This window comes from Carettochelys insculpta, chromosome 1, assembly GCF_033958435.1.
Source record: "Carettochelys insculpta isolate YL-2023 chromosome 1, ASM3395843v1, whole genome shotgun sequence".
NCBI lineage: Eukaryota > Metazoa > Chordata > Testudines > Carettochelyidae > Carettochelys > Carettochelys insculpta.
Window position 1 is genome coordinate 258,561,050 of NC_134137.1, and position 15,166 is coordinate 258,576,215.

General features: G+C 47.8%; 1 protein-coding gene across 1 annotated transcript in view; it reads right to left on the reverse strand.

The window, feature by feature from the left end:
- Nucleotides 1-15,166, reverse strand: part of PTPRO (protein tyrosine phosphatase receptor type O) — a 109,892-nt gene that overhangs the window by 17,107 nt on the left and 77,619 nt on the right. Inside the window, exons 19-22 of the mRNA XM_074999038.1 lie at nt 14,938-15,028; nt 14,370-14,446; nt 5,234-5,368; nt 929-1,051 (exon numbers count right to left, since the gene is read on the reverse strand). Of these exons, the coding sequence (XP_074855139.1) occupies nt 929-1,051; nt 5,234-5,368; nt 14,370-14,446; nt 14,938-15,028 (426 nt within the window). The remainder of the gene's footprint in view (nt 1-928; nt 1,052-5,233; nt 5,369-14,369; nt 14,447-14,937; nt 15,029-15,166) is intronic.

The window sequence follows — 15,166 nt, forward strand, 5'->3', positions numbered from 1 at the left end:
ATTCAGTTCTATCCTATTACATCTTAGAACCGACTTGCCTAGCCGCACTCCTGCCTGTTCCTGGCACTCAAAGTACGAGTGTTTGAAAGAACTGAGCTACACATTATGCTCCTCCTACTTCCTCTGCCTATTTCAATTAAATCAGCAAAACATTGTACTACCCTAGCATCAAGGGATGGAGTATTATTCATGGATTCAATTCTGTTTTATTCAAGATCATTTCAAGGACATGGCATTAAAAGAATGCCAAAATAATTACGTCCTGTACCAAGAATATTCCTCAACTTCTATATTCTTATTTTTAGGCCTTGAAAATTGAAATTGATAATTGAAAAGGGACACACAGGACATAAAGAAAAAGAAACATTGTTGAAATGTTGTCTGTGAACAAACATTATGATTAACTATTTGTAGTACATTAGCGTTTAGAAATCCCAGTCACAAACAGGGCCCTATCACGGTAGATGCTGTTCACCAGGTTTATACTACCTAAGGATGCTTCTGGGAAATCGCGGGTGTCCAGTAAGGGCACCATTAGTGTTTCTTTGCATCAAAGCAGCAAAGTAGAAATATAACAGTGGCTGTGGTGTATTCTGTAGTGTGAATATTTATCCGCTAGGATCTAGAGTAGAAAGAGAACCCTTGTTGTTTGGCCCTTACTCTCTGGAGATGCCTGGGATGGGCAAAAATTAGAGAAGGGCCTGAACCAAAGACCCCTCAATCAAAACATCCTTGAAACCTGAAGGTACTTGCAATCAAATGCTATTTATGAATGTTGCTTCTGGTCCCGCTCCCTATATCTAATTACCCCAAACTCCAAATCTGAACATCCCTGACTTTTGCAGCGTGTGTGAGAAATGGATCCAAATTTTGCAGGATGGGCTGACCCCTCATGGAAAGTAATAAAACATCTTTCGCTATCACCTACATAGCTGATTCTGAAGTTCCTATAAGACCAGTCTGCTTGCTCCTCCTCAGAAAGCATCTCCACTGTGATGTCCCCATATGCAACAGGCTCTTCTGTAAAAGGCCAGTAATGATCACATTTCACCTAGGAAAAAAAAGCAGTACAATCAAAATTCGTTTAGGCTCAGGTTTGGGAAACAACATGGAAGAATTTTGTTTGATATTTAAGTGCATGAAAAGAATTGCTTTGCTAGGTCTCTGGCACATACGAGTACATGTGTTACGTAGATGCTTTTGTGCAAACTCACAACAAAACACAACATAAGAAAACCAGTCTCGTTATAGTGGAAAAAAGGCCTAGAGGCCTCTTCATGGCCCATCGACTGTAAGCAGCTCTCATCTCTAACAGATGAGCTAATAAGTTTCCAAAATGCAGAGAACAAAATCACACATGAAATGAAAATATATGTTTCTCATGTTCTCTATTACAGTGTAAAGGACCATGACATAATATTTTTATTTTAGTTAGATTTAAAATAGTAAAGACAACCAACCAAGGCTCTAGGTTCCCTGACATAATCAATGATACAGAAAATACAACAACATTAAACAAACAGCACCATTCAAATCCATTCCACAGGAACCACTTACCCCATTCATCACCTAAGAAGCACATGCTCAGCCATCTCCAGAGAGCTTATCAAACAGGCATTTCTTTCAGCCTGCTTGCAACACTGAGTTACTTTGGAACAAGAGAGTGGGATGAGCAATTCAGTCACCCTCTTTCCTTTACAGTGAGCAGGATCCAGTCGAGTGTCCATGCTGGCTGCAGCTGTGGCAGTAGGGCCTGAGGAGATGGATTGTCCTTTGGCTTGTGCCAGCCCATTTAGGTTTCACAGCAGGGGGGCAACTAGGGGGTATGCAGGACATGCCATAGGGAGGCCCAATCCAGAGCTCAGCTGCTGCTGCTCCCAGAGTTCTCCTGTAGGCTGCCTTTCAGGTGAAAGGGACTGGCTGGGAGTGCATCCACCAATGCTTTGGGACTGCTCCAGCTGCTAAACTGCCACTCCCCGTACCCCCAGAGGTATGTGTGCTGCAGTACAATGTCCCTGGAACTCTAGGGCTCATCCCCAACTATCAGAAAGCAAGGGTAAAGTGTGCACTGGCCTCTCACTCCCAGCTGCCCAGGAGAGGGGCAGGGCAAACTTCAAGCTGAGTACTTCACTTTGCTCCCACTTCACTTCACTCCCTGATCATCAGAGAAAGAGCAGCACGATTGGTATTCGCAGCTGCAGCCCCCACTGTCCTTCTGAAATAATGCCCTTCCCCTCCCATGCACTCATCCCTAGACCCCTTTCTTGAGCCCCCAGCCTCAGCCTCCTCCTCTTATTCCTGAACCCACCCTAACTCTGTCCTGAGTTCCCCAAACCCTCAGCTCCCTGCTCCCACCTTTATTCCTGAAACACCCCCCCACCCCACCTCCCTCAACCTACTACTGCACCTGGGACATTACTCAAGTATGCTGGAAGCCAGAATACTCTACATTGTCACTGGATGGTTGAAATGCTAGGCCCAATTAAAACTACACAGCCTTATTTAATCACTCTTTACTACGTTGAGAAGATGGGATAAAATAATGTTAGCTAAGCCGTAATGCTCAAGAGGAGAGCAGTGAGAGCAAAGAGGATCCCAAAGTCAAATCTTGCATCCCCCCCAATCCAGCCCCCTGAACAACTAGTTGTGCCCCTGTTTTGTAGCTAATAACCAATCAATCAACCTCCACGCAGAGAGCAGCTAACACATATCCTGGAACACTGTTGTCACTATGCCCTGCTCAGTAAGTAAACCTCTATATTTTACACCAGCCTCAGTCTTGGAATGCTTGTAAGGTACAATCCCACATACAGAGCACTGCAGTAGCCTAATCCTGAGGTAACAAAATTGTGGTTCGGACCGACAAGGTCAGGGCCCAGAAGGAAAGGCAGCATCTGGGAAACAACATACTGGGCCGTTGTTTTGACAAGCACATCACCACATCAGCTCAGGACAGGATAGGGGGCTGGGGGGAGTCTAAAAATGACTCCTGAATCATGAAAACTTAAAAAGTGTGACAGATGAACTCCTTTGATCCAAGAGGCTAATGTGACCCCTGCCATCTCCTCAGGCTGACTTAATCGGGAAACAAACAAACAAAGAGCTTGGGGACAAGACCAATTTTAAAGAAAACATTTGGCATTCAAAACATTTTAACAGCTCAAATTCAAATATGTTAGAAAATTCAGGAGAGCACTTCAAAAAACAAGGATCTGGCTTTGAGATGAGTGCACTGAAGTGACAGCTTTTATCCCCCCAACTCAAGAGAGAGTTAATTTCTAAAACACTATGGCCATGTCTACACTGGCACAAATCTTTGAAACAGCCATGCTAATGGCCATTTTGAAGATTACTAATGAGGCTCTGAATTGAATATTCAGAGTCTCATTAGCATTAGCACGCTCCTGGCCCACGGCTCAGCGGAGCTACACGGGGGGTCCTTTTTGAAAGGACCCCCGCACATTTCAAAATCCCCTTATTCCTCTCAGATGAGGGGAATAAGGGGATTTTGAAATGTGCAGGGTCCTTTCGAAAAGGACCCGTGTGTAGCCGCGCCAAGCCGCAGGCGTTCAAAAGCGGCGCTTTCAAAGCGCCATGGCTGGAAGAGTGCTAATGCTAATGAGATGCTGAATATTCAGTTCAAAGCCTCATTAGTAATCTTCTAAATGGCCATTAGCATGGCTGTTTCGAAGATTTGTGCCAGTGTAGACGCAGCCTATGGTTCCAATCCACTGTACCAGTCCCCCATGCTTGTACGAGTTCATATCATGGTTGCTGTAACTATTGGCTCCATTCAGAACATTCAAACAGATCTGCTTCCCCACCATGATTGCTTCAGTCTTAGCTAGGCTGAGCCTTAGCCAGCTTATTGTCATCCATGTGCCATTCTTAAGTAGCCAGCAACTGAGAAGCTGAACTGAATCATCCAGAGCAGACAAGAGAGATACCCAGAGATGGGTGTCATCACTACACTGCACCCTACGTCTCCTTAGCATTAACATATTCAAGATCATCTATTGCCTGATTTTTCTATATTACATTCAATTTTGAAAAATAATGCTTTATTGTCCCTATTGTTATTCAAATATCATTGACGGCTGCACGCCATTTATATACACATTAGTTCTACCCATTTGCACAGAGAGCAAAGAAAATATATGGGAAGCAAATGTGAATGCCTACAAATATTAGGGCCAAGACTGTGTTGATTTGATTATCTCAGCTTAATGAAACAATATCTATTACATTGGCTTCTGTTATAATGGCTGCACCGGAATCATGCAACAGAGCCTGTTGTGTCAAATGCTAATTTGCAGAGAATAATGTGATATTTGGAGGCACGCGTCAATGAAGAGAAATCACTAGTGTCATCTTTAATTTTATTATTGTTTCTCCTCTTGAAGTGTGCCAGCAACTGCAGATCTAGGAAATGAGTGTTTTATTCATTCGCTGAAGAGGCACAGCATGGGTTCTGGCAGTGCCTCCGTGCTACCCCCACAACATGCAAACCTAAAGGAAGAGCAAGAATCCCTTACAATGCTGGAACAGTGCTGCCACACCCCCTGGCTTGAAGTGGATTCCATTACATACAGGGTTTACAGTTTGAGTTAATGGTTCTCAGCACCTTCAGTCACCATACCCAGTCAATCCTCTGCCTCTCTGCTGAAACCGCCAGTCCGAGGGACAACTGGTACCAGTTGTGACAGTAGTTTTTGTGATGTGGATATACAACTATAGACTCAGCTGGGGCCACCCCTCATTTCAGAGATGCCAACAAACAGCCCTCAAGCCAGTAAGAATTTTTCATTCACTCCCTGGAGTCATCCACTCCTTATTGCTGCCCTGTTAAAAGTCTAATTTGAGTTATGTCAGAATCTATTACTCATTATGAAAATCACAGCCTCTGACAACAGATTACTTCCTACCCTACAAAATATGGGAACAAAGCAGAACCTGAGTTCCAAACACAGCTCAACTTTGGTAAGTTCACATTTGGATTCAAAAATTATGAGAATCTACTTGTTACTATTACCCATGATACCATTCAGCACCAGTAATTTAGGTCTGGGTCCCCTTCTGAATCGCCTATTGATTTTGTTAGGAGTTTTCAGTACAGAGGGATTTTAAGATCTTGCCTTATATGGCTCTTATGGATTAGAAAATAATACAAAGGAACCTAATGACTACTGAAAGTATTTCCTTACAAAAATGTGCATAGGATTAGTTAACTTACTCTTCTTTTTTCATTACACTGAGTGAGCATAACAATGATATGTGACTTTTGCTGGAGAACCATCTTCCAAAAATCATTCCTTGTCTCTGGCAATGGCCCCTGGGTTGCAATGTATTCCTGTGGTGAGTTGTAGCCCTAAGAGACAGACACAATTTACTAACATATTGCATTTCACAGATTCTTCAGAACATAAACTTTCTTCAGGAGCACATTAAAAACATGTTTTAGTCTATAATTCAAAGAAAGGTTTTTTAAAAATAATTCCTAACACAAGAAGTCTATACAAAGTTTCTTGGTTTTCTGGTTTTACATCAGTGAAAAAATTCTTTTTCAAATCAAAACCTCCAAAGAGAGTCCCAAATACTACCGGAAATACACTGGATATTGAAGTGTGTGTGGAGAGATATTCACTGTCCAAAGTTAGCAAAGTTTCCCACCAGGGCAGTGCAAAAAATAAATGGTATAAAAATAAAAACTAAATCAGGGCTATTTTTAAAGAAGTTTTAATAAATTTAATATACTGTGAATTCACAAGTAGAATAGTTGTGTATCCTTTCTTGCCCTGTCCCCCAAGAAAGTTCAGTAGCACCTCCAGCGAATTCAGTTTGATAATCAAATAGAATGAAAGGATTAGTCAGCTGCACTAAGGAACACATGCATAAGCGTTTGCAAGATCAAGATCCAAAATCAGTAAAATACCTGGTTTTCTTGGGCCCTAAATAATAGGTTATATTTATAATTTGCTGAACTTGATATTTTCCCCCTACATCCCTATCCCGCTGCTAAGCTGGCTGCTTTTATTCATAGATACTTTTGAGGGGGAACTTTGCAGAAGAGGGTAGTTATAAATAATACAAGATGCCATTTCAGTACAGGTGGGACCTCCCTGGCCTGGCACACTTGGGACCAGACCGATCCCGAATGAAGGACTGGGGTGGTCCCCAGCTGCTGGCTCCTCAGCACTTCCAGCTATGGCTGGCACCCAGCCCTGCGGCAAGCTGTCCCAGGCCCCTGCAGCTGCCATGGTGGCCCCAGCTCCCAGCCCTGCTGTGGGAGCACTGTGAGCTGAGGGCTTTGAGACATGGCAGCTGCAGCAGAACTTGGACCTTCATGGCCCTGGCTCCCAGGCCCCAGTGGCTGCTGCCTGGCCAATGTTGGGCTGACATCCTCCAGACCCAGTGGTGGCAGTGGCTCCCTCACTGCTGCCAGGCTGTTGCTCCAAGCTGGGGCTCCCCAGCCAGTGTTGAGCCCTTCTCTAGCTGCTGGGCTCTCTGGTCTGGCAACTTCCACAGCCCTTTCAGAGCACAGATGTTGCTGGACCAGAGAGTACAACCTGTACTGCTTGTTAACAACAGGCCTATTTGATGGGTATAAGGTTTGATTTAATTATGACCCTAGCTGCCTGTTTACAGTGAACACAGAAGATGATCAGCAAAACTGGCACTAGAAAGTTTTCTAATGTCCACGGTAGTTGGAAAAAAAATAAATAAAAAGGACAGATACATTCAATACATGGCATGTTCCTATGTAAATTAGGCCATGGATGTATCAGCCTACAGCACTCAAGTAATTAAAATAGTGGAGGTTTGGAAGCACTTTCCACAGGCAGTTGAATTCAGCATTTGTCGTCTGTAGAGGCTCAGTTCAAACACAACACTTACAATAATTTGTAAGTACAGAACACATTTCATTTGGCTTCAGATGGGGTTCGTATATAAAGGATGTGTCACATTTCTGTTGTCAGTGAAAAAACAGACCACCATGACCACTAGGGTCTGAGATGAAACTATGATGAGTAGGAGAGTGCTCATGAAAATTAATCAAATACTGACATAGCTGTGTTGCATCCAAAGCACAAATTTGGATGGTAATTTTTGGTAGTATTATAAACACATTTACAATATGAAAATGGAATTAATGAAAGCTGATGAGACTGTCAAAATAGCTGGATGCTATAAAATTGTTATTGTGATTTTTTTGACTAAGCATCAGATGCATGCATTTTTGCTCCCATTAAACAGAGGGAGGTGAGAGCTCAGTGGTTTGAACACTGGCCTGCTAAACCCAGGGTTGTGAGCTCAGTCCTTGAGGAGAACCATTTAAGGATCTGAGGCAAATAGATTGAAGGCAGGGGGGGACACTGTCAGGAATGGCTCTTGGCCCTCCCAAGAAGGTAGGCGACTGCATTTGATGATTTCCCAAGGTCCCGTCCAGCTCTGTGAGATGTGAAGCTGCATGGCCTTACTGCTGAGGTGTCTGATCTCTAAATAAGGTCAATGTCTTGCAAGCATTTGGAGGGGAGACCTCTGAAGTGGCAATATTGATTTGGTAAGGCTCTTCCCATTCAAGTCAAGACTGAACCAAATCCAGAGCATGAAGGTCCTCTGAGGGTTGTTTCAGTGGAGAACTAGAGTGCAGGTGTGCCAATCATTTGTAGTCCTTAAAGATGCCCCAGTACTTTTCATATCAGCAGGAAGCTCTTCCCAGCATCCTTGCCAAAGTCATATGTACAGAATGACATGCTGCCTCCACACAGTTTCAGCTGAATACAGCATGCTTCACTCACTGTACTAAAACTACAGCAGTTTTGTTATGAGGTGTGAAATAGCTGTTCAGTGCAGGGGAGAAGGTGTGCACAGAACAATGCAAAGTGCAAAAAGAAGCTAAGTTTGCACAACACCCACTGGCTTGCTTTCTGGGCATTTAAAGTGTGCCTGTATCTCTGGCTCACTGCCTTTATTCCATGTGGATTAAAATATTGTAAAAACAAAAACAAAAACAAAAAAAAACTTTAGCTGTTTGAAAACAGCAGTGCAGAGTTTAAGCATTTTATTCATGTTCCCACCCAATTTCCTCCCATCTATAGCAAGCAGCACACAACTTTTTGTGTTGCTGTGGAAAATTGCAGACAAACCAGGTTTATGGGCAGGTGAAAAGAGAAGTTACTCACCGTAGTAATGGTGGTTCTTCGAGACGTGTCCCTGTGGGTGCTCCACAATAGGTGTCGGGCTCGCCCGGTGCCGCAGATCGGAAATCTTCCAGCAGTTTCTCCTGGATCGCGCATGCGCTGGTGCGCGCTGCTCCCTTGCGCGTCCCCGGCCACGTGCGCGATCCAGTCCCCGTCAGTTCCTTGACCAACCGCCTCGGATGCTCCTGAAAGACACTAAACAGAGATCCGAAGCAGGGAGGATGGGCGGGTGGTGGAGCACCCACGGGGACACATGTCGAAGAACCACCATTACTACGGTGAGTAACTTCTCTTTCTTCCTCGAGTGTCCCTGTGGGTGCTCCACAATAGGTGACTACCCAGCAGTAACCCAAGAAAGGAGGTGGGTAATCGGTTTATGTGCAGCTTGCCCCCGAGAGGACTGCTGTCGACAGATGGGTATCTTCTTGGAATACCCGATGTAGGGCATAATGCTTGGCGAAGGTGTCGTAAGATGACCAGGTCGCCGCTTCACAGATGTCTTTCAATGCGATGCCCTTGAAGAAGGCTGTTGACACCGCCACCACCCTGGTAGAGTGAGCCCTAGGCGGGGCCAGCAAAGGAGTCTTTCGAAGCTCATAGCACATTTTTATACAGGACACAATGTGCTTTGAAATTCTCTGTGAAGAGAGGCCCTCCCCTTTTGACCTGGGAGTGAGAGATGCTAGAAGCCTGTCCGTTTTCCGGATGGATTTAGTTCTGTCTATGTAGAAGGCCAACGCCCTCCTCACGTCCAGGAGGTGTAGGCGTGCCTCTTTCCCGGAGCTGTGAGGCTTCGGGTAAAACGAGGGTAAAACTATTGGTTCGTTAAGATGGAACTCTGAAGAAACTTTTGCAACAAAGGCTGGGTGCAGCTGTAAGGTTACCGCTTCCTTTGAGAATACTGTGCAGGGCGGCATTGCCATAACTGCTGAGAGCTCACTCACCCTGCGAGCTGATGTAATTGCAAGGGGGAAGGTTGTTTTTATCATAAGGAGACGTAGGGGAACCATGGCTAATGGTTCAAAAGGTGGACCCGTGAGTGTGCTGAGCACCAAGTCCAGGTTCCACGATGGTGGAAGTGGTTTTCAACGGGGGTACAGGTTTACCAACCAATTCAAGAACCTGGTAACGATAGGATGGGCAAATATCGTGGGCCCCTCCTCTGTATGCCGAAAGGCTGAAAAAGCGGCGAGGTGGACTTTTAGCGAGGATAAGGAAAGTCTGCCCGTCTTGAGGTCCAATAAGTATTCAAGTATTATTGGTATAGGAATGTCAAGGGGAGCTAACTGCTTGGCGGAACACCAGGCTGTGAATCGAGTCCATTTCTGCGTGTAGGTCTTCCTGGTGGAGTTCCTTCGGCTACTTTCCAGGACTTGTTGTACTCCCTCCGTGCATGTACTTTCTAGGGAGCTGAGACATGGATTAGCCATGCTTGTAGGCGCAGACTCTGAGGGTTTGGGTGCACTATGGACCCCTGGGCCTGCGTGAGTAGGTCTGGCGCCACCGGTAGAGGGAGCGGTGGGCGGTCCGACATGCGCAGAAGCAAGGGAAACCATTGCTGCCGATCCCACGTTGGGACTACTAGTATCATGCGAGCTCTCTCCCTTCTGGCCTTCTGCAAGACCTTGTGGATAAGCGCTGTGGGGGGGAACATGTAAAGTAGGGGGCCCTTCCATGGAATCATGAATGCGTCCCCCAGGGACCCCCGCCCCACTCCTGCCCTGGAGCAGTACTGGGGACACTTCTTGTTGTCCTGGGTGGCAAACAGATCGATCTGGGGAAACCCCTATGTATGAAAGATCAGTTGTAGCAGATCGGAGTGGATCTGCCATTCGTGCATGAGTGCGAAGCGCCTGCTTAGCTGATCTGCTTTCACGTTGTGAGCGCCCGGCAAGTATGAGGCTTTCAACGTTATGTTGTTGGCGATGCACCAGTTCCACAGTCGGACTGCTTCTGCACATAGGGCACGGGATCGGGCTCCTCCTTGTCGATTTATGTAAAACAGTGGAGGTATTGTCTGTATTGATCCCGACTACTTTGCCATATATGTGGTTTCGGAAATGCTTGCAGGCATTGAGCACTGCTCTGAGCTCCAGTATGTTTATGTGCAGTGACTGTTCCGCAGGGGACCATAGCCCTTGCGTCACCTTGTCGCCGATGTGCGCTCCCCACCCTATGTGGGAGGCGTCGGTAGTAAGAAAAATAGAAATTTGTGGTTGGTGAAAGGGCACCTCTGCTAGCAAGTTCTTGGGGTTTACCCACCACACCAGGGATCTGCGCACCTCTGTCGTGGGCGACACCACCCTGTGAACAGTGTGGGATGCCGGTTTGTAGACGCTCGCCAGCCAGTGCTGCAGGCTTCGCATGTGCAATCTGGCGTTCTGTAACACAAATGTTGCTGCCGCCATATGGCCCAGCAGCTGTAAGCATATTAAGACCGGCACCGTGGGGCTGTACGTAATGACTTGCACCAGCGAACTGATGGCGCGAAAGCGGGCGTCGGGTAGGTACACCCTTGCTGTGATAGAGTTTAAGCGTGCCCCTATGAACTCTATGTCCTGTGTGGGGTCGGTCTTTGACTTCACGAGGTTGATGACTAGGCCCAGCGAAGAAAACGTGTCCGCTGTGACGCGTATCATGCATAGGACCTCTGCCTTCGAGGCCCCTTTCAATAGGCAGTCGTCCAGGTTTGGAAATATGAATACCCCCTGTCTGTGCAGGTAGGCTGACACCACTGCCAAGGTTTTGGTAAAGACTCTTGGGGCCGAGGAGGGGCCGAACGGAAGAACCCTGTACTGGAAGTGTTCCTTGCCGACCATGAAGCGGAGGAAGTGCCTGTGTGCCGGGTGGATCGTTATATGAAAGTAAGCATCTTGTAAGTTGAGGCTGCAAACCAATCTCCATCGTCCAGTGCCGTGAGTATGGAGGCGACTGTAATCATCCGAAAACGTTGCTTGCGCAAGTAGCGGTTGAGGCCCCAAAGATCTAAGATGGGCCTCCAGCCTCCTGTTTTCTTCTCTGTGAGGAAGTAGCGTGAATAAAACCCTTTCCCCTGGAATTGTTCCGGCACTCTTTCCACCGCCCCTATGGTCCACCTCCTGTTTGAGCCTTGCCTCGTAGGTAGCGTCCCGAAGGTGGGGCCTGGAGGGAGGCTTCATCGGTGGGAGCGACTGGAAGGGGATCGCGTAACCTGTGGCTATTATCTCCAGCACCCATTTGTCTGTGGTGATCTTTTGCCATTGGGAGTGAAACGGTCTGAGGCGATGATGGAACATGAGATGAGAGTGGCATTGCGCGATGGTAGTGATAGTGCAGCTCTCGACATGCCCGTCAAACTTGTTGCCTTTGGGCCTGTCCCGAGGGTGTACAGCTTTGTTGGGAACATCGCCTGGGAGTTCTGTACTGTTGCTGCTGCTGCTGTCGCCCTTGGTCGTAGCCCCGCTGATACTGCGCATGCTGTGGTTGGTACGGGTAGCGTCTTTGCTGAGGGTAGTATCTTTTCTTCCTGTATGGAGGGGTATAAATACCCAGGGTTCTAAGTGTAGCTCTTGAGTCCCTACTGGAGTGGAGGACCGAGTCGGTTGAGTCTGCAAACAACTTTTGCGTGTCGAAGGGAAGATCCACAATCTTCGCCTGTAGATCCCTCGGGATGCCTGATGTCTGTAGTCAGGATTCTCTACGTATGACCACTGCTGTAGCCGTTGAGCGTGCCACCGTCTGCCACATCCAGGGCGATCTGGACTCCCGTCCTCGAAGCTGCGTAGCACTCTTGCACAATTGCCTTTAACACCGGCTTCTTACCTTCTGGAAGTGAATCCATGAGAGAAGTAAGCCTGGAGTAATTATCAAAAGTTATGGTTCGCTAGGTGTGCTGCATAATTTGCCATTCTCAATAGCAGGGTGGAAGAGGAATATACCTTCCTGCCGAACAGCTCTAGCTTCTTGGCATCTTTGTCCGATCCCCCCGATTTGTGCTGAGGAGTCTTTGACCTCTGCTGGGACGATTCGACCACCAATGAGTTCGGTTGTGGGTGACTGAAGAGGAACTCCATGCCCTTTGCTGGGACGAAGTACTTCTTATCCGCTCTCTTGTTTATAGGCGGAACAGAGGCCGGAGTCTGCCATATGGTAGTGGGTGATTCCATAATGGCTTCGTCCAGCGGGATAGCAATTTTGGGTGAAGCCAGGGGTCTCAAATTTTTCAGGAGTTTGTGATGTTTCTCCTGCACTTCTGCCATTTGAATGCCTTGCGTGAAAGCCACCCTTTTAAACAGCTCCTGAAACTGTTTAAGGTCATCTGGGGGAGCGACATCCCCGGGGGCCATGGCCTCATCTGGGGAGGATGAGGAGGAACCACTAGGGTAAACCTCCCTCGAACTCTCAGGTTCCTGTGGCTGATGGTACACCTGCTCGCTGGAGGATTGTGAAGGAAAGTCTCGGGGTTCTAAAATTAACTCCCCCTGAGATAACTGAGCTTCCGTCCCCGAACGGGAGCATCCATGGGGGTATTGGACGGCCGGGGAGGACCTGCCCCTGGGCATAGGCTTGGGGTGTCTGTGTCCAGCACGATAAGAATGACCATGGCAGCACAGGCACGGGTCCGGGGACGGAGACCTGGACCACTCTCAGGGTGTGTACCCCCGATGTCTGGGAGAGAGAGACCTCCGCGATGACACAGATAGCGGTGACACTGATTTGTGATAGTACTCCAGTGGATCCAATCCCAGAAAGGGTAAAGGTGGCCCAAGCCATGGTGACATTGGTTGGAGGAACAGAGGAGGTGGTTCTGGATAGGCCGGTGGAGACCCAGGCCTTCTGGGCGGTGTGTGTAGCACAGGGGGAGGGCTTGTTGTTAGCAGCAGCGCAGCCCTTTCCGGAGAAGGGCTGCGGTGCCAGGCTTTTGCTTTTGCCTTTCTCCTCCCCTGCGGGGCTGGCACTGCCCCCTCCCGCGCTGGGGATCTCGGCCCCGCTGTCGGCGCCGCGCTCGGCCCACTCAGCTGTGGTGCCGCGCGGATAACGTCCTCCGGTGCCTGCAGGCTCCGTGCCTGTTGGCCCTGCACCGTTGGTGCCGCGAGGGTCGGTGCCGCCTGTGGCGGTGCCGCTGGTTCCGGCGCTTGCCTGGCCGACACTCTAGGCGCCGCGCGTTCCGGCTGTTTCGTAATTGGAGGCTCAGCCTCTGCCACGTGCGCTGCCGTGGTGCTGCTTGCCTGAGTATGCGGCTGGGGGCTGTGAGCTCCGCCCATCCTGCTCGCTGAAACCGCCGGCAGGGATCAAGCTGGGGAAAGCTTCCTCCATTTTCGCACCAAGGGGGTCAGAGAAGCTGCCTTCCTCTTGTGGAACCCCGAGGGCCCTTCTGATTGCCTCTCCGGCACGTCTGGCTGGAGGGCCTTATCAAACAAGAGCATTTTAAGACGCATTTCTCTGTCTTTCCTGGCCCTGGCTGTGAGCTTAGCACAGTGGGAACACTTCTGGGTAACGTGTGATTCCCCCAGGCATCGGATGCACTCACTATGCCCATCGGAGGCCGGCATAGCTTCACGGCAGGACTCACACTTTTTAAAGCCTGAAGAAACCATCGCGGTGAGTCTTTTACTGTTAATAGGGTACTTAGCACCTAATCCGTGCCTGTTTCCCCGAATCGCGGACCCCGGCCTGCAAGGCAACGGGTGGCCTACTGGCCTTCACGTCCAACTCTTCTTCTCCACTCCGCTCTCTTTTTTTTTTTTTTTTGGATATTCTCTTTGTCCTCTCTTATTTTTTTTTTTTTTTTTTTTATAAAAGAAACAACAATTTACACGTAGAAACACTGTCTAATTTGACTCTGGCCGTAGCCTGAGCAGATTCCGTCTGTAGCCGATGGCGGTTGAGAAGGAACTGGCGGAGACCAGATCGCGCACGTGGCCGGGGACGCGCAAGGGAGTGGCGCGCGCCGGCGCATGCGCGATCCAGGAGAAACTGCTGGAAAATTTCCGATCTGCGGCGCCGGGCAAGCACCCACGGGGACACTCGATGAAGAAACTGAGGTTCACTGAAGGTAAAATGAATAAAATAGTGAACATCCAAAAAAAGTCACCAAACTGCCAGGAGTTCTCACTCTTTTCACTGCCTGCGTGATATTTCCCTGCTAAGAATATTAATCCTTAGGTAGATTAGAGGCTTATCACTTACAGGAATATAGTTGGCATTAATGTAGTCTGAACCTTCTTCTTCATTCATCGACACTAATCTGACACGGCTGAAGTCATCTGTAAAAAGAGGCGGGGAAAAAAAAGAGGACAGCTTGAGCAAACTGCAGGAGGTTTTAAATAACCTCCTATAAGTCCTGAAACACAATTACATGCACTCCAGACCTAATGAAGGAAAAAATGCGGAGTGCCACCATTCCATACTAATAAGCAATGTCCAGTTCGCACTACATGGATATGGCTTTGTTAGCGCTTCACACACCTGCCCTCAAGAGTCTTCAATGTTGGGTCTCTTTGGAGCTCATTAAAATGATGAAAAAAAAAAATTGAATGCTGCTCAGCAGCAGGAATGACCTACTGTTTTCAATCACAACAAATACAAACACAGAACTTCATCCTTTCAAAACTAACATCTAGTTGTCTTCAAGGACAGCATTTAAGACGAGCTTTTTGCTGGCAAACCTGTACCAATTCCACAATTAAAACACTTCTCTCCCCCACCCCCACCTCCCCAAAGGACTCTCGGAGGAGTCAGCATCTATTGTACTTACATGGAAGGATATTTGTGTAGCGATTTTTGCATCGATTCATGGGAAGGTCAGCAGCAAAATGGGATATGTCAAGACCAATCAGTTTTAGCTCCTGTATGTGACAGGAGAGATAATGTTGCAACTCAATTAACACATGAAACAGGGGCAACAGGTGCCTGCAGGGGGACAGGATGCAGAGGGGGACACGTGGGGGCACCCCACTTCGCAATTGGAATTTTGGTGGAAGTCT